The sequence below is a fragment of the Eubalaena glacialis genome, chromosome 11, assembly GCF_028564815.1.
Source record: "Eubalaena glacialis isolate mEubGla1 chromosome 11, mEubGla1.1.hap2.+ XY, whole genome shotgun sequence".
Lineage (NCBI taxonomy): Eukaryota > Metazoa > Chordata > Mammalia > Artiodactyla > Balaenidae > Eubalaena > Eubalaena glacialis.
Window position 1 is genome coordinate 88112382 of NC_083726.1, and position 23718 is coordinate 88136099.

The window sequence follows — 23718 nt, forward strand, 5'->3', positions numbered from 1 at the left end:
TGAAGAAACATTTGGATGCAGGGATTTCTGGATGTGGTGAATTGCATTACCCAGATAATGCCCTAGTTAGGCCTAAGTGACTTTGGATCTTCTAGTTGAAATGTAATATTAACAGTATTACTGTAGGTTTTTTTAGCCTGGAACTGAAGTCTTGTTTTCACTTGCAGTAGATAGACGTCAGGTATGAGTACGCAGATTACATTTTGGCATAGTGATTTTCTTCAATGTAGCTCAGATTCTGCACAGAGGGTGAGCTGCAGTGAAGGTAAGACTGGCTTGAAATGTGTTCCTGAGGCTGTTTTAAATATGAGGAAAGAGGGCTATTCAAAGAAGAGACCAAATCCTTGTCCTTCAGTCTGCATATAAAGAGTTGACCACAACTTTCTAATGTGCTTGATGTGGCTCAGAGGCCACAAAAAAGACTCACAGTACACAGTCTTCTTCCAGGGAAATTATTGCATATGCAAGTGATTTTTTGAGTCCTAAAAGACATACTAAAGTTAAAGCACTGCACTGACTAAGGCTTCGTGGAAACAGCCGCACAGCAAACTTTGCTGATAGGAAAAACTGGACCTTACTTTGAGTTAGAGGTCACATTTAGTTTGCCCATTAGCTAAAGAGTGCAGTGAGAAGGGCTACTAACAAGGAATTGAGACCACCTGGTTTCTTACGAGTATAGTCACTGTCTTCATAAAGGAATTCCTGCAGAGATCAGAGGTTGGATAACATCAGTGTTTTTAGGCAGCTTGGAAGCTACAACTATCCAGATGTCAAATGGGGAAAATACTGGTTTTCCCAGCATACCCCAATTTTAAATAGAATCACAGAGCATAGTTAACTGTAGTTTTGGACTAGCTAAAGAGAAACGTGGGACACATTGAGACCTCCCATGAAGAAACATTTGATGCAGGGATTTCTGCATGTGGTGAATTGCATTACCAATGTAATGCCCTATTTAGGCCGAGGTTACATTGATCTTCCAAATACCCAGTAATTTTAACGGTAAACTCTACTTTTTTGGGGGCTGGGCCTCAAGTCTAGTTTTCACTTGAGGTGATAGATGCCAGGAATGAGTTCCTAGATTGCTTTTTAGGCACACTGAATTTTTTCTGTGCAGCTCAGATTTCCGCTCAGACCATGACCTGCAGTGAATGTAAGACTGGTCTGAAGTGTTTTCCTGAGGCTGTTTTATGGCTGTAGAAAGCGAGCTGTCCAATCAAGAAAACAGTTCTTTGTCCTTTGCTCTGCATATAAAGAGTTGACCCTAACTTTCTACTTCACTTGATGTTGCTCAGAAGCCACAGAAGTGACTCCTGGTACACAGTGATGTTCCATGGAAATTAGTGCATAGAAGAGTGTCTTATATGTCCTGAAAGGCATACTAGAGTTAAAGCACTCCATTAACTAAGGCTTCATGGAAACAGCTGCATACCAAACTTTGCTGATGGGAAAAACTGGACCTTACCTTGAGGCTAGATCATGTTTAGTTTGCCCATTAGCTAAAGAGTGCAATGGGAGAATCTACTAGCAAAGAATTGAGGCCACCCAGTTTCTTATGAGAGAAATCACTTTTCCTCACAGAGGCTTTCTTTCAGTGTATAGAAGATGGGCAACTTCAGTGTTTTTCAGGTTGCTTGGAGGCCGCAACTATCTAGCTTTCAAATGGGGAAAATTTGGTTTCCTGCAGGTGCCAATTTCAAACTGGATCACCCAGAATATTTACCTGTAGCTTCTGACTATTTAAAAGGGACACATGGGTCACACTGTGCCCTTCCAAGAAGAAACTTTTGGATGCATGGTGTTTTGCATGGGGTGGATTGGATAACTGTCTCCATGCCCTTCATAGGTGTAGGTGACTTGTATCCTCAAAATGATTAGTAGTGCTAAGGGTAAATCTGTACATTAGTTAAGGCTGGACCTGAAGTCTACTTTCCAATTGAGTTAGAGATACATCAGGTATGAGTTCCCTGAATGAATTGTAAGCACAGTGTTTTGTTCAGTGCTGCTCAGGTGTCCTCACTGTGGCACACCCGCTTGTAGGAAAGAATGGCGAGAACTGTCTTCCTGAGGCTGTTGTAAAGCTGTAGAATGCTAGGTATTCAACAAAGAAAACAGTTCATGGCCCTTCAATCTACATAAGTATTGTTCCCAACAATCTATTTTGCTTGATGTTGCTCCGAAGCCACAGAAGAGACTTCCGGTTCTCAATGTTCTTCCATGGAAATTAGTGAATACACGAGAGTCCTGAGTCCTGAGAGCCATACTAGAGCTAAAGTACTCCATTGACTCAGGCTTAATGGAAATTTCTGCCCACCTACCTTTGTGGATGTAAAAACTGCACCTTACCTGGAGGCTAGAGATCATGTTCAATTTGCACCTTAGCTAAAGAGTGCAGCGGGATGAGCTCCCAGCACGGAATTGCAAGCAACTTGTTTCTTTCGAGAAAACTCACTTTTCCTCTCAGAGCCATTCTTGCAGTGTATAGAAGATGGGCAACTTCAGTGTTTTTCAGGCAACTTTGAAGCTGCAACAATATAGTTTTCAAATGGGGAAAATGCCAGGTTTTCCCAATTGTCCCCAGTTTCAAACTTGATCACACAGCATAGTTGGCTGCAGTTCCTGGCTAGCTAAATAGACACATGGGACACACTGGACCCTTCCATGAAGAAACTTTTGGAGCCAGGGATTTCTGCATGTGGTGAATTGCATTACCCAGGTAATGCCCTAGTTAGTCCTAGGTGACTTTGGATCTTCTAGTTAACCAGCAACATTGACCGTATAACTGTACTTTTTTTCGGACTGGACCTGAAGTCTAGTTTTCTCTTGCGGTAGGGAGACGTTAGGTATGAGTACGCAGATTGCATTTTAGGCATAGTGTTGTTTTCAATGCAGCTCAGATTCTGCACAGAGGGTGACCTACCGTATAGGTAAGACTGACTTGAACTGAGTTCCTGAGGCTGCTTTAAATCTGTAGAAAGCGAGCCATCCAACCAAGATAGCAAGTACTTGCCCTTTGGTCTGCAAATAAAGAGTTGACCACTACTTTCTACTGGGCTTGAGGTTGCTCAGAAGGCACAGAAAAGACTCATGGTACACAGTCTTCTTCCAGGGAAGTTAGTGCACACGCAAGTGTTTTTTTGAGTCCTGAGGGGCAGACTAGAATTAAAGCACTCCATTGCCTAATGCTTCATGGAAACAGCTGCACACCAAACTTTGCTGATGGGAAAAACTTTACCTTAACTTGAGCTAGAGGTCATGTATTATTTGCCCATTATCTGAAGAATGTAGTGGGAGGAGCTACTAGCAAGGAATTGAGACTACTATTTTCTTAAGAGAATAGCCACTTTTCATCGCAGAGGCATTCCTGCAGAGATTAGAAGATGGGCAACATCAATATTTTTCAGGCAGCTTGGAGGCACAACTATCTAGCTGTCAAATGAGGAAAATACGGGTTTTCCCAGCATTCCCCATTTTAAACTGGATCACACAACATAGTTAACTGTAGTTTTGGACTAGCTAAAAGAGACACATGGGACACACTGCACTCTTCCATGAGGAAACATTCGATGCAGGGACTTCTGAATGTGGTGAATTGCATTACCCACGTAATGCCCTAGTTAGTCAGAGGTTACTTTGGATCTTCCAAATGCTCAACAATGTTAACGGTAAACTGTACTTTTTTGGGGCTGGACCTCAAGTCTAGTTTTCACTTGCAGTGATAGACGTCAGGTATGAGTTCCTAGATTGGTTTTTAGGTACACTGAATTTTTTCAGTGCAACTCAGATTTCCACTCATATGGTGACCTGCAGTGAATAAGATTGGCTTGAAGTGTTTTCCTTAGGCTGTTTTATGGCTGTAGAAATCCAGCTATCCACTGAAGAAAAGAGTTTATTGCCATTCTCTCTGCATATAAAGAGTTGACCCCAACTTTCTACTTTGCTTGGTGATGCTCAGAAGCCACCGAAGTGACTCTTGGTACACAGTGAACTTCCATGGAAATTAGTGCATAAGAGAGTGTCTTATATGTCCTGAAAGGCATACTAGAGTTAAAGCACTCCATTGACTAAGGCATCATGGAAACAGCTGCACACTAAACTTTGCTGATGGGAAAAACTGGACCTTACCTTGAGGGTAGATCATGTTTAGTTTGCCCATTAGCTAAAGAGTGCAGAGGGAGGAGCTACTGGCAAGGAATTGAAGCCACCCAGTTTCTTACAAGAAAACTCACTTTTCCTCATAGAGGCATTCTTACACTGAATAGAAGATGGGCAACTTCAGCATTTTTCAGGTAGCTTGGAGGTCGCAACTATCTAGCTTTCAAATGGGGAAAATTCTGGTTTTCCCAGCAGGTGCCAATTTCAAACTGGATCACCCAGCATATTTATCTGTAGTTTTTGACTAGCTAAAAGAGACACATGGGACACACTGTTCCCTTCCAAGAAGAAACTTTTGGACGCAGGGTGTTCTGCATGGGGTGAATTTGGTAACTGTCTCAATGTCGTAGGAAGGCATAGGTGACTTGGATCGTCAAAATGCCTAGCAATGTTAGGGGTAAATCTGTACATTAATTCAGGCTGAACTTCAAGACTAGTTTCCAACTGACTTAGAGATACGCCAGGTATGAGTTTCCAGAATGAACTGTATGCACAGTGTTTTGTTCAGTGCTGCTCAGGTTTCCTCACTATGGCAGACCCACATTGTAGGAAGGAATGGCGAGAACTGTGTTCTTGAGGCTGTTATAAAGCTGTGGAACACTGGGTTCCAACGAAGAAAGCAGTTCAATGGCCCTTCAGTCTACATATCAGTGTTCCCAACAATCTATTTTACTTGATGTTGCTGCAAAGCCACAGAAGAGACTTCCAGTCCACAATGTTCTTCCATGGTAATTAGTGAATACGTGAGAGTCCTTAGTCCTGAGAGGCATACTAGAACTAAAGCACTCCATTGACTCAGGCTTCATGGAAACAGCTGCACACCAAACTTTGCTGATTGGAAAACCTGGACCTTACCTTGAGGCTAGAGGTCACGTTTAGTTTGCCCATTAGCTAAAGTGTGCTTTGGGAGGAGCTACTAGCAAGGAATTGAGACCACCCTGTTTCTTATGAGAAAACACACTTTTCTTCACAGAGGCATTCCTGCAGTGAATAGAAGATGGACAACATCAGTGTTTTTCAGGCAGCTTTGGGTAGCAACTAACTGACTTTCCAAATGGGACAATACTGGTTGCCAGTAGTCCCCAATTTCAAACCTGTTCATGCAGCCTATTTACCTGTAATTCCTGACTAGCTAAAAGAGATATTTGGTACACACAGTGCCCTTCCATGAAAAAACTTTTGGATGCAGGGAGTTGTGCACTGTTGAATTGCATAACAATCTCAATACCCTAGGTAGGCCTAGGTGACTTTGGATATTCCAAATGCCCAGCAGTGTTAAGGGTAAATCTGTATTTTCTTTCAGGCTGGACCTAAAGTCTAGTTTCTGACTGTGTTATAGATAAATCAGGTAAGAATTCCCAGAATTAATTATAGGCACATTGTTTTATTTGGTGCAGCTTAGATTTCATCACAGAGGTAAACCCGCATTGAATGTAAGACTGGCTAGAACTGGGTTCCTGAGGCTGTTTTCGAGCTGTAGAAAGTGAGTTATCTAATGAAGAAAGCAGTTCATGGCCCTTCATTCTGCACACAAAGAGTTGATCCCAAGAATTTATTTCACTTGATGTTGCTCAGAAGCCACAGAAGTAACTTAGAGTACATAGTGTTGGTCCAGGGAAATTAGTGTCTACATGAGTCCCTTATGTCCATAGAGGCATACGAGATCTAAAGCACTGCATTGCCTAATGCTTCATGGACACTGCTGCACACCTAACTTTGCTGATGGTGAATACTGCACCTTACCTTGAGGTTACAGGTCATGTTTCATTTGTACATTAGCTTAAGAGTGTTGTTCAATGAGCTCTTAGCACAGAATTGCAAGCACTTGGTTTTTCTCAAATAAACTCACTTTTCTTCACAGAATCATTCCTGCAGTGAATAGAAGATGGGCAACATCAGTGTTTTGTGGGCAGGTTTGTTTTTTAAACATCTTTATTGGAGTATAATTGCTTTACAATTGTGTGTTAGTTTCTGCTTTATAACAAAGTGAATCAGCTATACATATACATATATCCCCATATCTCCTCCCTCTTGCATCTCTCTCCCATCTTCCCTATCCCACCCCTCTAGGTGGTCACAAAGCACCGAGCTTATCTCCCTGTGCTATGCAGCTGCTTCCCACTAGCTATCTATTTTACATTTGATAGTGCATATATATGTCCATGACCTTCTCTCACTTTGTCCCAGATTACCCTTCCCCCTCCCCGTGTCCTCAAGTCCATTCTCTACATCTGTGTCTTTATTCGTGTCTTGCAGGCAACTTTGAAGCTGCAACAAAGTAGCCTTCAAATGGGGAAAATGTGGGGTTTCCCATCAGTCCCCAATTTCAAACTTGATCACACAGCGTATTTACCTGTAGTGTTTGACTATCTAAATAGACACATGGGACACACCAGACCCTTCCATGAAGAAACTTTACGTTTAGTTGTTTCTCCAACATGTCTCAAACAGCTTATGCCAGCACTCGTTGTTCTAGTCTGTGAAATGGTTATTGAGCCGTTTCGACCGCTCCAGTTGAAGACAGGGAGACGTTCCAGACAGGGGAATAACCCTTTGCCTAAGAGTTCTCCTATCCTAGCTTGCGGGAAACACATCCACTTCCTAAACGGGAGCCCAGCATTTCATTTTGCTCTGACCGGCGACTGTCCCTCCAATCTTGCCTCCAAGCCTGAGAGAGCTCCATGCAACAAGCCAGTAACTTTTGCTGTGGTAGGTGTGCCTGTCTCTCCCCCATTTCACTAGCTCTTTTATTAGACAAGTTCCATATGCTGAAAGCCCAGTCTTTAAGAAACTTTGTTCCTCTGGTGTGTAGGACTCATATTCACTTTCTGTATGGGAAAGAAAACTTCACCTGGATTTGAAAGGCCTTCACAACAGATATGCCGTTGGAACACAGAGCTTTGCTTAGCTTTCAAAATATCTCCCCAAAGAGCAGTCTCACAGGTCTCTTACACACACAGTGATACTCCCTGCTTCGCACTTCAAGGACACCTTCCACTGAGTGAAAGGACTCAGCGTGGAGTCGTTCTTTCTTAAGTACGGCAAGAAATAATGGGCCACATTCCTCACGTGAGAAACATGCTTAACGATGCCATCCTCATGTCTTTGCCTTCCAATGGATTTGGGCGCACCTGGTTTAGCTCCACAGAACATGGGAAATACAAAGGCTAGATTAACATGTCTTGGGAGCCAATCACTACATACGGCACACAAAAGGGATAAATTCCCTTCCCAGAAGGAACACTGTTAGAGAAAATTTGTGCTGGTGGCATGGCGACCGCTGACTAAGGGGATACTTTTCCTTGTATACGTTTAGAGAGGACTTTGCTACTGTTACAGAGTCCAAGCTCGCTTTGCTCTCCGCACGACAGGCCAATAAATTGGAGACGAGGCGTTGAGGCAAGGAATAGACTTTATTCAGAAAGCCGGCAGAGTGAGAAACTTGCAGATTAATGTCTCAAAGTAACCATCTTATCAGGGTTTGGATTCCAGTTTCTTTTATAGCACAGAGAGGAGGAGGAAATGAGGAAGTAAAGTAAAAAGGCCTTAAGTTTTGCAAATATCCCCTGGAATGGCCAGCCTCGGGGAGGGGATGTGTTAATTTCTTTCTTGTAGCCATCCACAGGTGGACAGCGTCCGGATGTTTCCCTGAACATAGGCACTTTGGTTCAACATTCAGGCAGAGGGGCAGGGTTCCCCAAGGCAGGCCATTATGTATAAACAGTGTCTTTTTAGTGAACAACAGCAGTGGGAAGCAAAGCTTAAAGTAAAATAAACAGATCCTACATGTAGTCAGATTTGGCTCTTCCCTGTTACACTACTATTCTCCATGAGGGATGCATTCTTGAAGAAAGACTCAACATCACCTACCCCAACTCTAGTGGTTCTAGTCTGTGAAGAAAACCCCGGCCTGCTTCAGACACTTCGGTTAAGTTCCAGGCATGGAAACCACCCTGTGCTCTCACCCAGCTTGTGAGCAACACAACCATTTCCTAAACGGGAGCCCAACCTTTCCATGCAGTTGGAAAGGCCATTCCCTCCTATTTGGCTGTGGAACACAGAGCCTCCATCCATCATTCCACTCGACGTGAGAACTCTTATTTGTTCATGGCTCTCTCACACTGCATGAGGTACTCTAAATCCTCTGTCAATATCCCATTCCCTGAGAGCATCAGGGAGGTGACTCGTCCAGCATGGAAGGAACATGTACTTTTTCCTTATGGGAAAGGAGCCTTAGCCTGTACCTGAAATGCTTTCAATCTGCTTCACCTTTACAACTCAGAGCTTAACGTCCCTGGAAAGTACATCTAGAAATAGCAGTATGACAGAGCTCTAAAACAAGATACCACAAGCTTCACCCTTCATGTACCTACCTCTTCCCCTCAGTGAAAGAACAGATTCCGTCGTTGTCCTGTCTTGTGTGAATAAACAACCGGCTAAATTTCGTAGGTGAGAAACATGTTTCAATGGGCCTTCTCAAGGCTTCGCCACCCAATTCCATGGAGTACCTTCAGCGTAAGGTCACCATCACATAAGAGCGGCCAAAGCTAGGTTTAAAATTTTGCCGTACACATTGCTACTGACTATGGTTCACACACCAGTCCTCCTTTCCCTTCACAGAGAGAACCCTGTTAGAAACCTCGTGTGCCAGTTACTTCGTGGCAAAGAGATCTGGTGGCAAAGGGGAAACTCATCATTTTGTACGGGTTACTGAGTACGTTGCTTGGATTCACTCGTGTGTACCTGTTTGGAAGGGCGACGCAGAGGCACCTGTACAAACACTCGTGTTACTAGCCTAAGAAATAAAACCCTAGGGGTTTCAGACAGAGGGTGAAGTCCAGGGCGTTACAACTTTGCTGTAGAGAAAAGTGCTCCCATGTAGCTTGTGAGATACGTGTGTTTCCTGAATGGGAAACAAGCCTTCCCATACACTCTGAGAGGCTTTACTAATCTTGAGCCTTGGCACACAGTGCTACAGGAGTAGCTTTCCATGAACTGTCAGAAAGATTCCTTTTGCAGGTCCCTCCCCAATTACCCTAGATACTCCTAACCCCTCGGGACAAGTTCCCCAGCTGCACAAACAATCAGTCCCTAGAAACCCACATCCCTCTATCTTGCAAGAAGCACATACATTTGCTGTCGGGGAAGGAAGTCTCATCGTTAGCTCAAAGACCAGGAATCCCTTTCACCTTTAGAAGACAGGGGCTAACCTACCATCAGGACCCTCTGGAAAGAGCACTATGTCAGAGCTCCTCAACAATATACCCCATGTTGTCACTTCCAGCACATCTTCCCCTGAGTGAAATCAGGCCATAAGAGTCGTTTCCTGAGGTAAGCAACAACGGTGTCCATTATCTATCTTGAAACACGTTTAACCATGCCATTGCAAAGGCTTTCCCTTCGAGTTGAAGGGAGCGCACCTCGTTTAGCTCAGCACCACATGGGATGGTTTATGCTTGATTTACAAGTTAATGGACAGGTCACACTACCTCTATATAGATGACACTCAAGTGAGAACTTCCTGTCACACAAAGAACACTGTTCGAAAGGCTGTGTGCTGGTGACTTGTTAAAAAGATCTTCCGGTGCATGTGGACAATCTTCATGGTATACAGGTGACAGAGGCCTGATTGCTTCCATTCTCATGTGGTTGTTTCTCCAACAGGTTTCAAAGCAGCCTATGCCAGAACTAGTGGTACTAGTCTGTGAAATCGTTATTGGGCCGCTTAGAGTGCTCGGGTTGAAGACAGGGAAACAACCCCGTGCCAGAAGTTGTCTCATCCCAGCTTGTGAGAAACAGAACCATTTTCTAAACGCGATACCAGACTTTCCATGTCCTCTGATAAGGCTTTCACTTCTCCCCATCCTCCAACCCAGAGAGAGCTCCACAGAGCTACTGGTAATGTATACAATGGTAAGGGTGTGGGTCTCTCCCCCATTTAATGAGCTCCTTCACCTCTTTGGTATGTGACAAGTTCCATACCCTGAAAGCCCAATCTCTTTGAAACTTTGTTCCTCTGGCTTGTAGGACACACATACATTTTCTCTATGTACAAAAAGCCTTAATCTGTATTTGAAAGGCTTTCACATCCAATTCACCTTTCAAACACAGAGCTTCACTTAGCTTTCAAATACCTCTACAAAATGCAGTATGAGAGATCTCTTAAAGATACTGTAATACTTCCTGCTTCACACTTCATGGACACCTTCCACTTAGTGAATGGATATACTGTGGAATAGTTTTTTCTTATGTACCATAAGAAACAAAGGGCCACATTCCTTACAGGAGACGCATGCTTAGCAATACCATCTACAAATCTTTAACTTCCAGTGGTTGTTGGCTCACGTTATTTAGCTCAACAGCACACTGGTAGTACAAGTGTTAGATTTACAGCTTTGGGGATCAAATCACTTCATACATCATAGAAAATGTTTAAATTCCCTTCACAAAAGGAACACTATTAGAGAAACTCTGTGTTGGTGGTATGTTGAAAGATCTTCTGCTGACTAAGGGGAAACTGTTGTATACATTTTTTTTTTTTTTTGATGTGGACCATTTTTAAAGTCTTTATTGAATTTGTTACAATATTGCTTCTGTTTTTTATGTTTTGGGTTTTTGGCTGTGAGGCATGTGAGATCTTAGCTCCCCATCCAGGGATTGAATCTGTACCCCCTGCATTGTAAGACAAAGTCTTAACCACCGGACTGCCAGGGAAGTCCCTCGTTGTATACATTTTAATGAGGACTTTGCTACTACTCTCCATTAGCGACTCATTCTTGAAAAAAGACTCAACGTAGCCTACCCCAACTCTAGCGGTTCTAGTCTGTGAAGTAAACCACAACCTGCTTCAGGTCCTTGGGTTAAGTTCCAGACATGGAAACACCCCTGTGCTCTCATCCATCTTGTGATAAACACTTTCATTTCCTAAAAGGGAAACCAGCCTTTCCATGCACTCTGACAGGCCATTCCCTCCTATTTGGCCGTTGAACACAGAGCAACCATCCATCATTCCACTTGACGTGGGAAAGCTTTTTTTCCCAAAGCCTTCTCAATTGGAAGGTGAGCTCTTCTTGCCTGGAAGTCTGTTTCTTTTGTACTTCTTGATAACATTTTCACATAAGAGACCCTTAAAAGATCATTGGATTTAATTACAAATACTATGATTTACTATATTAGAGGACCATATTAGAAGTCAATATTCTAAAAACTTACTGCCCCCACCTAATTTTAGGAACGCTTTTTTAGCTCTTCAAAAGTAACAACCCCAACTTCCTATACATAAACAGAGAGACTATACAACTATAATCAAGATGATTCCTAGGCAGGTAATGGCAGAGGAACTTTTATCATATTAACTGTTCCACAGATTGTTTAACTTAAAAAGAAAAAAAATCTATTTAAAGGCACTGAAGAACAAACAAAAGGAGTCAAGAACTGGACAGGATTTGATCACTGAAAGAGCTCACTGGGTGCAATCCACATTTATAATGACTTTTCCCCTGAGGACACACCCTAGTCAGAAAACTGCAATATCATTGATTTGAGGTGTGAGAGAATGGAGTCTAGGGCTGTTAGAGTAGTTATAAATTAAGAAGGGAAATCCCAAGAAGGAGGGAGTCAAAGAGGAGAAACTCCCAAATCTGTGTGCAAGTCCTCGGCTGATCTCTGAGATGCACATAAGCAGCGAAAACTCCAAGAAGCCCAGTGGAAAGCAAGAGCTGGAAGTCTGAAAACAGAGCAGGGATCTCTTCTCCTTAATAGAAGGGATCAAAATTTGGGATTTCAGTCCTGCCAAGTTAAAAGTGTTTGGAAAACACTTTGAGCTTTCTACAGACCTGGACTAGAAGAAACACAAGCCTCCACATGTTCAAGATGATCAGCCAGTAATTTAACTGCCTTCCACTATTATTAGAATAAAATGAAGATAGTCATCCAGGTTAATGATGGGCACTTATTGTAGATACTTAAAAATATTATTCAGTTCTATTATTTCAAGAAGACTTATAAAGTGTGAAAAGAATCTAAAAAAGAATGAATATATGTATAACTGAATCATTTTGCTGTACACCTGAAACTAACACAACATGGTAAATCAAGTATACACCAATACAATTAAAAAAAAAAAAGAAGACTTATAAAGCTTAGAACTGGTAGGTGGTAGACAGGGTAAAATGGCTACTAGCACAGAGTGAATGAAAGAAAAAAGCCACTGGCACCCAGTCTAGAATAAGAGAATGTGTTAAACAGACATAATAAGTTATAAAATATTATAAAACATGAATTTATTTACAAATAAAATGAAACTATAATATTTGAACAAACTTTTTCAAAAGGTCTTTCATTCTTATAAAGAACAGGCTTACTTAAAAATCAGTTTTAAATGACATGAACCACAACATAATTTTAGAAGTAAAAAACATTTTACAGAATGGTATCTGACAAAAACAAAACTTAAAAGCATCTGGAATATATATTTATAGATTTTTTTAAAAGATCAAACTTTTCCAGTCAAATTGTTTTGAAAAATTCCAAAGTATGCCATGTTTAACCAACAGTTTGCTTCCAAATAGGAGTCTCCTTGAAGAAACTAAGTATCAATTTTCAAACAACTATGCTCCCCCATTTGGTTGCTGGAATCATTCCGATTAAAACAAAGATCTTTACTTCAATGTAAATTAATACGGCTAAAGACGCCAATCCTGAGTTGTTTTCTTTTTTCTCCATTAAGTTCACTAGTACACATACATATCACTTTGAAGCACCATCAAAAACAGAAATGGAAGACACAATAGCAGATGGAAGATTATCTGCCTCTGGAAGAGCCAAAATTAACGTAGACTTCATTTTCCTGATCTATAAAGGAGTATAACCACATTCTCCATGATTATTTCTTTCTAAAATGCTACATATTTGAAGGCAGACTTTGTGCCCTTCCTTCCGTCCCCTACATTCCCCCACCAATTGATAGTAATTAACATGGATTCTGGAGTCGGCTTGCCTAGGTTTGAATCCCAGCTCAGCCAGTTATTTTGTGATCAAAATACTTAAACTCTACTCAGTTTCCTAATGTGTAGAGTAGGGATATTAACAACAGTACTGATCCACAGAGTTGTTATGAGGCATAAATAAGATAATGTGGGTAAAGCACTTAAAACAGTGACTGATACAATGTATGAGTTTTCAAATTTGTCATCACCATCATTCACTGCTTATGGGAAGAGATCTTGACTATGCCATATGAAGAAAAGAATGTCATATGGGAAGATATATTAGGTTAAATCACCAAATATATGAGTACAAAACACAAAAATGACTTTTTAAACATTTACCTTAGCTTCATACAATTCAGGAAACATTTAAAAAAATATTTTAATAAACAGACATGGATGCTATAAAATACTTTGTGGACCAAAACTTAAAACTATAGAGAAAAGTTAACTCAGACAATAAGTTTAAGTACAAAAACACCTGGAAATGTAGCACAGTATCACCACCTAGTGGATACTGCATTAAAAAATCTTACAGATGGTGCTTGCCCTACTTATTTGTAAGGCGAAAAGCCTTTTCAAATAAAAGCACATTCTCTTCACGAATGTAACGGGGATTACAAAATAGAAAATAAATTATTTTAATAGCAGTACTGTCCAGCACTATAGCTAAAATACCTCCTACTAAGTCTGTATCTCGAATTTGTTTCTAAAACAAGGGAACAGAGTTAAAAGTAGTTTTTTTCCAGAAATTTAAAACGTCAAAGTCACCGTACAAGCCACCAGATATACTTCACCATGACTTAGCAATTAATGCAGAAAATATTAGCCATAAAAAACTTAGGAATTTCAAATCACAGTGTTGTAAGGTATTTTAAAAAGCCATTTTATTCTACCTACTTGCTATCTGAATCTCTTCTGAAGCATCCTTGATAAATAGAATCTTGGCTCCAGAGTATACGTAAACTTACTTTTTTTCTGGGTCTGTTCCCCTGCAGAGACTAAACAATTAGAAAATGTATGTTTTTCATGAGTTGAAATCTGTTGGCCTTTGATTTACAGGTGTGAATAGTCCAATCCTTCCAAAGAATTATTCCTCAACTATGAGATCTTACGAAGTTATGGGATCTCTGCTCTTCCAAGTTAAACATCCTATATCTTCTTTTAGCTATTTCTCTTCAACAGAACTATAAACACTCATCATCTGTTCATGCTCCTTTAAACAGTTCTATCATTTCTAAAAATGACTGCATCCAATATAAAAAATAACATGCCATGAATGGTCTGGCTAATGCAGAGCAAGGACAGATTACCTCCTCTCTCTCCATATTCAACTTCTCTTAAGGAAAAACTTTCATGGTGAGGCAGAGTAGCAGCCAAAAACTCACAGGCTCGGAAGTCAGACCAATCTATGTTCTTAAGCAGTTGACTGATGCAAGTTACCTGATGTGCTTGACTTTTAGTTTCTCCAGCAGTCAAACAGAAATCAACATCTGCCTCATATAAATAAGATCAAATAAGACAGTATTCGTAAATCAGCCAGTATAATGCCTAGCACACTATAGGTGCTCAATAAATAATAGCAATTATTACTATTACTTTTCCTCCCTCTTCATTTTGCATATGCCATACACACACATATATGGTTCAACTGAAATGACTTGTTTCAGTGAAAAATCAATGCAATGTGTAATATTTGTCTCATCAGAAAAATACAGTATCTCTATTGGTCTGATGGTGGTGCAGAGTTCAAATTAAATTAACATTAAATTCATCAAATGCTCATTTTTTAAAAAGCACAATATAAGGATATTTTGGATTACTTCACTGTGACAAAATTTCTTATCCTAGAAATAATTTCCAAATAGTAAAGAATTTAGTGTTGGATTTAGGAATACGTGTTAACAAATATATCCTCCATTTATCCATTTTTTATAATTTTCTCAGCTATACAGGTTTTAGTATATTGGAAATGCTGTCTTGCTATCAACATTTAAATACATTAAAAAGTACCCTAAATAACAGTTATCCTTAAAGTAGCAAAATGCAGCATAAGTAAAACAACATGAACTATTCATAATTGGTTGAAATCTCTTTGCCCTTAAAAGTTTGATAATGATCAGGAATTCTGCTGCTATTATAATGGTCGATAGTAACTTATTTTTCTTATTTTAAATAAACAGCAATAGTTTTGAAATCACATCCTATTATAAAAACAACACATATTTTCAAGTAAATACGTGTGTAAGTACTAAACACTACAGTAAATTAAAAAATTTAAAACTAGGTCAGGAAACTTAGGCACAAAAGGGTTAGAATGTCTCATTATCAAATATGTGATTTATTTCCTGAAATTAGTTTATGGTTATATATCATACTTCTTCTAGGATGTTCACTTCATTCCATACTAAAAAAACTTCATTCAGCATACATTTACTCAATATTTATTATATGACATATTTATGAACTTTATGGATATACAGCAAGGGTTGAATTCTTTTTGAAATAAGGCTAGACGGCACTGACTTAAGACAAATACTATTCTCATTTGAAGGGAGGACCAAAGATTAAACCACTTGCCTTACTGATTCCAAAACCACAGTCAAATACAGAACTCCTATGCTTTTTCTAGTCCATGGTTCCTAAGTCATATTTAAATTTCCATTAAAAAAAACTTATTCATATTATTTGCATGATGCTTCTTTCTTGTTTTACTTTTTAATGAAATTCTAATTATTTTTAAAATAATAAATGCTCTCTAACCTAATGAACTTGAATTGATTTCTTTATAGAAATATTTTACTTGAAAGTGAGCCTAAAATAATAGTCCACTATTTAGAGGGTACAGATAAAAATTGAGTATCTCTTTTCTTCTCCTTTCCTGGTCATCAGACAATTATAAAGAAAAAAAATGTCAAGCCCAGTGGCGGTTGAATTCAAACTAGAAATACACTACATTATTTATTTATTAGAAATAAACTGAATTAAGCCATTTTTATTAAGGTACATTGTGACAGGCTAAGCACATTCCTGAAATAACTTTAAGAAGGAGGAAGAGACCAGAAAGCTAACATAATTTCTCTTGCCAAAATGACATGTTATGCTTAAACTGAGGAATGACTGTATCATTATTTCAAAATAATTTACGTACATAGATGCATTAGAAAAGATTTCTACGTATCCACTAAAAGAAAATATAAATAATACGTGAGGAAACACAACACATTGGAACCTTCTTAATGCTATATAAAGATAATACTCTGTATCTACAGAATTTCATATAAGGTAGAAAAAGTTCAAAAAGATGTATTACTGGGCCTAAAAAACTTATGGACCAAATCTTTTTGTGATATTCTTTAAAATAACCCCATTTACAGACTTTAATAACAATAACTGCAAGGCCCCACAGGGTCTCTAGCTTATCAATACTTGTTTTTTTTTTTTTAAGAATTACCTTCTAATCAAGAAATTCAGTTAAGTCTAATTTAAAAAAAAATAATGTCAAACGTATCTATTTGGTAACTCTTGAAAAATATTCAAAACACATATAACTTCAGGATGTTTCCAAAAGCAGCTCTGTAGAGCATCTTTTAATTCACAGCATTCCAAAAGATCTCTTAAAAGGGCAGGGACTCAACACTTAAAAATGAATTAGAACAATGATTCCTTTAATCCATGGAGTAGAATAGTTTCCTCCTTCTTGCCAGACTAGAGAGAAAAAGTTTTTTTTTGTCTCAGAAATATGCCTAAAAAACAAAAGCCTTGCACCAATGGTATCAGATAAGAAGTTTGTTTTTCCTAAATTGCACATTTTGGGGAGAATTTTGACTTCATATCTCCATTATAAAATAATTATTTGAGTGTGCTTTCTTGTCTAATTAAAAAAAAGTTTTGGTAAAAACATTTGTCCTACAGTCACTGTTATAACTAAAGAGTCAATCTACTTTCTAAGCACTAAACAGAGTACAGCTTGGCCCCAAAGAGTGTGTACAACCAAAGACTTTGCATTTATTACTCAAGACTACACTTGTATTTTTACCTGTGCATAATTTTATATTTGCAAATGAACAGTACCTTCCAAATCCGCTCATTATTTAAAACCCAGAGAAAGCATAATCCAACACTTAAGACAGTTCACACAGTTATTGAAAAGTTTACAAATGTAAAACTGGATTAAAAAATGAATTCTAGTCACAGTTCTAAGTTTACATGTCAACGTTAGCATATCCAAATAATACTTCTCTGTAAGGTAATGACAACCCAATGAAGGTACTCCAAATAGCAGACACAGAATCCAAAATTAATCCCCCCAAATCCTACCCAAGCATTTGTTCCCTAATCTACAAAATAAGACTAGATCAAATAATTTCTAAACTTCCTTTAAATTCTAATGTTTTTTGGATAATGGAATCAAATACCAGTTACTTTTAGTTTTATAATTATGTGACCCTGCAAATCACTTGTTTTTAACCTCTCTGAAAAGATGCAATTTTATTTAAAATATCTCAGCAAAAAATTATTTCCTACAAGTTTTATGAAATTTATTGTAAAATCTCCTTTGGTAACTTTGGTGGGTTAAAAAGTGCCCCACAAAAGGATAGGTCAACTTGGAACCTGTAAATATGACCTTATATGGAAAAAGAGTCTTTGTAGACATAATTAAGTTAAAGATCTGGACACGCAATTATCCTGGATTAGGGTGGGCCCTAAATCCAAAGACCTTGTCCTTGTAAGAGAAAGAAGATGAGAGGAAGGTCATGTGAAGACAAAGGCAGATACTGGAGTGATACATCTATAAACCAAGGAACACCACGGACTGCAGAAAGTAGGAGAGAAGCATGGAATGGATTCTCTTTTACAGCCTCCAAAAGCAACTAACATTGCTGACATCTTAATTTTAGGCTTCTAGCCCCCAGAATTCTGAAATTTTTTTTAAGCCACCAGATTTGTGGTAATTTGTTATGGCAGCCAAAGGAAACTGATAGAGTAGTGTATTTCAGAAAGAAAATCCCTTTTAAAAGGTATTATCATCAACACAATTTATCTTTGCCCATGATCTATTTCATATTAGGAACAGTGAAAGGACTTCATCATTTCTAGATTTTTAACAAAAATCAACAACTTGATTCCTAGATAAACACAGAAGAGCCTCTATTTTATAACATTTGCTATCTATGTGAGTCTATTTTACCCTATGATTGAAATTATATTTACTAAAATGTTAAACAACTTTTCAATCAATAATATTACCTAATCATTTGTAAATATTTTTCAAAGACTTTGCTACTTTTTCTGAAGAGAATTAATAAATAAACTTGTATACAAAAAAGTTTCCAAGCTTTTTGAGTGGCCAACAGTATCAAAGAAATATCATGAGATAGCTATGAATAATTTTACTTTCCCATCATTATTCAGGCTTATGGAGCAAGTCTTAAACTTTTCTCAGTTCTTTATCATTTAACTTCCTTGGGTCATAGATAGATATATAGATATATATATATATATATATATATATATATATATATATATATACACACACACATATATATGTATATATATATATACATATTTCACATATATATATATTTAAAATACATATTTCTGATATTTAAAGCACAAAAAATCTGATGTGATCTGCGGATCACCATGGTACCTAAAAGAAATTTCAAAATTTCTACTTAGTTTTCATTATGGAAATAGTCTAAATAATGAGTCTATTTTTAGAGTTCAAGATATTTCTGATATTACCACATAAACCTCTGAATGTCCTGACTATTTGGCCACTGAAAAGTCTTATTCAGAAAGATATAAAAAGTTAGGAAATTCACAACTGCATAGCAACCCAGCTCACAAACAAGTCTGGATGTAGGTGGCAGAGGTATGTTAAGCCTATAAATAACATAGGGTAAAATGAAGTAACGAAATTCTAGCAGTTTCTGAGGTACTATAACGGTGAATAAGCATATGAAAAACATTAAATTCCAGAATATCGACTTTGATTTCAATGAGTCAGCGATACTCCAACCGGCAAATATATAAACTGGAACTAACAAATATTTCACAATTTCATATCTTTGAAAAACTCTTTTCCACACATAGAATGTATAATGTCTATTATCTGCTAGCAAGTATTTATGAGCGTAAGTAAATTTCCAAACTAAAAATATGGAGACTAAAGTAATCACAAAAAACTGAATTCTCCGTTTCCAAACTAAGCAAAGAAAAGACCTGATTTTCTTAAGAGACAGTAGGTGAGGAAAGGAAAAAAAGAGAGTAAAAGAGAAAAAGTAGAATAGTTGAGGAAAGTGTAGGCAGGCTTCATGACTACTCCGGTCACCAATAACAATTCCACCATTAACTACCACAAAAGCACAAAACAGAAACATTAGAAGGATGTAGGGCCAAGTCAAAAGGAAAAGCATACTCAAGTTCTTAAAGGACATGGAATAAGCCAAAAGGAACTGAAGAATTTTCCTGAATTCTGAAAATGGTCCTTTAATAGAGGAAAGCCTCTCTTCTTTCTTCTTTTGTAGCTCGGTTTTCCAAGCTTCAGTCAACTTTTGTGCAATGACGTTTCCTGCGCAGAAGATAGCCCAGATGATATTTGTTTGACGAAACATGAAGCCACAAAATCCAAGCAAGGCTGAAGTTTTATGATTTCCATAAAGACACATCAAGTAGGCAAAAAGAGTAAAAAACATGGATCCTGCTTCTGTATAATAAAGGAAGTTAAAAAAATAGAGTGTGGGAAATACTGCTAATGTTAATGTTGACAAGATTCTCTGGATACTTGAGGCAGCCTACAAGAAGAGAAAACACAGTTCACACATAAAACAAATAGGCTGTTTCTGCTGAGCTAATGAACTAAAAAACAAAAAACTGCCTGAGTCTTATTTAAAACAATTATTCAACATTAATGTTATTTCTGGCTTTGCAAAAACACAGTATGTATTTATAAGGGCACTTTCTGATACTTTTTAGTTACACCTAGCAGTTTGGAAACCAGTAAGACAATACACGTGTGTGTCAAAGCCTAAAATACTTTGAATCATTCAACAAATAGTTAAGGAGTTATTGTGTGCAAGACAATGACCTCAGTTCTATGGGGAACATGGAGACAAATGGGACACAGTGCAGGTGGTTCCATTTCAGTAAGCTTATCTTCGTGCCTTCCATAAGCATTCACTTAGCCATCATCACCAATTTCTTTTAAGATATCCCTTCAAAACTGTGCACTAGAGAGAATATAAATATGTATATAACATTTATACCACCATACACAATGATCTTACTATTTTATGATGAAATTACAGGGATCTTCCTGAAAATAGTGGGCCTAGTCTAAAGTTCTAAACATCTTCTTTTGGGCTGATAGTCTCAGGTAGAATTTGAAAGTATTCTTATCTCCTTGAATTCTATCATCCAGTTAATCTAAATCACCAAGCCAGACCATGCCATTACCTTGATTAAAATTAAGGGCTGTCCATCACCTATTAGATAAAGTTTAAAATGCTTTCCATGACATAAAAAGATATTCGTGACTTCTCCCCTACCTTCTTCTACAGCCTTCTGCAGCCTCACGTCCCTGTACTTTATAACCTTATAATTCCAAATAGCAATTCCCTGTGTCTTGTTGTTCAATGCCTCTCTACTTTTGCTTATGCTGTTAATCCTGTCAGGATTCATTCCCATCCTACAGTCCTATCTGTCATCAAGATTCAGCTCAGGTACCATCTTCTCTGTGAAGCCTTACCCAATGCCACCCACACCTCTCCCTAGCAGTCAGGGTGCAACAAGTGCTCCTCTGCTCCTTCTCTGTATCCTCATAGCGTTTTATAGCTATTGCTCTCTCATAATTTACACTATTGAAATCATCTCTTTAAGTTAAAAGTAACTATTATAATTAATATTTATTGATTCCTTACTATATACCAGGCAATATTCTAAGCACCTTCCATTTATTAAGCTCTTCTACTCTTCAGAACAGTCCTATGAGGTAGAGTCTATATTTTTCTCATTTAACAGACAAAAACAAGGAGTCACTAAGGGGTAACCTGCAAAGTAACACAATTAGTAAGTGGATAGAATTCAAACCCAGGTAATCCACCTCCAAGGTCTGCATTCTTAAATCATAAAAAATTGCTTGGTAACGTCTGTTTCCCCTAATGAAGATATAAGTTTTATAAGAAAAAGATTGTGTCATTTACCTCTGTAATCTCAGTGCTTAGCATACTGAGATATTTACTGAACTGGTTTAATTCATGAAAATTTATAGATTTTATAAATAAATAAGAGTAATTCAAGTATTTAAACACAAATATCTTCTAAAATGGGGGTAGGGGACTTGCTTTATCTTTACAAAAGATACACAAGTATTAAATGTTAAATACATTTTTCACCAAATTTCATAAAACAAATTCACCATAATTGTGGAATTGACTGTACATAAACTTAAATATAATAAATTGTTTTGAAAACAAACCTTGTGCCTGGGTTGCACCTTGCGGAGAAGCAAATATAGTAAATAGAAGTTGCCAACACTGAAGAGAAGATTAACAAATCTGAGCATTCCAATGGAGCAGACAACGTGTTCCGACCATCCAAAGATCCAACTGGCAGGTTTGACCACTCCAACTGACAGCAGGTATAAGCCAGGTAATGTAGTAATCATGGGGTCCCACTTAAAAAAAAGGTCAACAATGAAGCAAAAGCAAGAGGTAATACTGATAGGACTGACACAGAGATGTCATCTTTACCAATAATCAGGCATTTTGGGAAGTTATCCTAAGTCACAGTTAAATGAGCAAATCAGATGCCTCCTCTAAAGAAAAGTTTATCTTATGTTTTGTCCCTGTACCTGCTTTGTGATTGTTAAGGTACAAGCAAACAGTAGACAACAACTTAAACTCAGTTTCTATTTTCCAAGATATACTCTTTGGAGGGCCTGTAATTTGCTGATTGAATTGCAAATGCTCCAGTTTTAAAAAGTCTGGAATCATCCGCTGGAACTCTGATGGATTTGGAGAAAAAAATGTTTAAAGAGATTAAAGCACAGGATCCATAATGACAACTACAATGTAGAGAGCCATGAATTGTGCTAAATCCTCTGTATATAATCCTGCAACAAGCCCTATAGTAGATACTATTTTACTGTCATTTTCAGATGAGTAACCTGAAACTCAGAAAATTTCCAAGCGGCATGACTAGTAAATAACAGTGCCAAGATTTAAAATCAGGTCTTTCTCTGACTATAGACTTTATATTTCTAACCACTACTCTACAATGACTTCACCAGAAGAGAAGAATAATGTGTCTGTTTTTGTATCCATATCTACACATCTATGTAGCCAAATATATACTCAAACATGCTGGCACTTCACTGGTTGCCAGTTTATCCAGTTAACAAAGGTTGCTAAAAACACCAAGGATGGGGTTAATGTAACTTGTCACTTCTTAGTAGCTGAAGATTCCCCCCTCCCCCTCCTATCCGACTCCCAAAATACACAGTGAGATGCTTGACAGGTGAGCTAAAGTGAAATTTTCTGACATTTCCTAGGAGCAATCCAATGCCTCTAATCCCGGGATTGGCAAAGAAAAACTAGGATAGCTTTCATCATTAGCCAAAAAGAGGGGCAGTAACTCAGTTCCCCATTAGTTAATCTCCCAGAGCTTTTCTTGCTAGGAGACAGATCTGCTGTTTATTCATTCATTTAGCAAATATTTTACAGATCTCAGAGACAGGAACAAAAGATTACCCAGTTCCTTTCCTGTTTGGAGTGGAGGGAGCTAAGGATAAAGGTAGGAGAAATTAGAACTGGGGCCAGCTCTTCCCTTTCTAGCCTGTTCGAGGGTGCAGACAGGTTGGGGACCCCACCTGCGAGAGGGAGAAATGGCCCTCACAGTAGCGCTGTGCCTGCGGCAGGTGGAAGATCTCGTCCATGTAGGGCTCTCGCAGCGCCCGGCTGAAAGCAGAGAAAAGGAGGCAGGACACTAAAAAGGTACAGCTCAGGGCTGCCGAGAAATAGTAACCCTCCAGCTGCGCCATTCCTGCCCGCATAGCCAAGAATCTAGTCCTGGAAAATATGTGCGGGATTCTCAAGTCCCCAAAGTCGAGCTTGACATTCGGGCTCGAAATGGGCGCGCAAGGAGGGACTAGCCGGAGGGAACTGAGCATAGCCGGAAGGCAAAGGATGCTGGGAAGAGCGGACCCTGAGCTTCCGGAAGGGTCGGGTCACTGTTTTCCGAGCGAGGAGTTTAGGTAACGCACTGGACCGTTGCCCTGTCAATCACGTTGCGCAGGGCGCACTGAGTGGTCAGAGCAGCCGGAAGGGGCAGACCTCGGGGGATCTGAGGGCGCTGGAGTTCCGCAGCTTGTTGCTTTGAAATGAAAGCAGCTGCTTATCCTGGAGGTCTTTGTTGGCTTTTTTCCTGCTGTTCCCATTTCTCACCAGAAGGTGGCGGCATTTCCCCATGTTTGCAATCCCCAAACTCTAAAAATTTACACATTCCCCCGCCCAGGTTATTTTTTTCTCTCGTGATCTGAATTACTAAACAGTCAGTTCCAAGGCATTTGATT

General features: G+C 38.7%; 1 protein-coding gene across 1 annotated transcript; it reads right to left on the reverse strand.

The window, feature by feature from the left end:
* Positions 1 to 18839: 18839 nt before the first annotated feature.
* On the reverse strand, positions 18840 to 23316 carry ALG10 (ALG10 alpha-1,2-glucosyltransferase). Its single transcript, XM_061205207.1, has 3 exons — positions 23017 to 23316; positions 21625 to 21822; positions 18840 to 19942 (listed from the first exon to the last, which is right to left on the reverse strand). Exons 1-3 carry the CDS (start codon positions 23314 to 23316, stop codon positions 18887 to 18889), a joined length of 1554 nt encoding a protein of 517 aa, XP_061061190.1. The 3' UTR covers positions 18840 to 18886.
* Between the last annotated feature and the right edge of the window lie 402 nt (positions 23317 to 23718).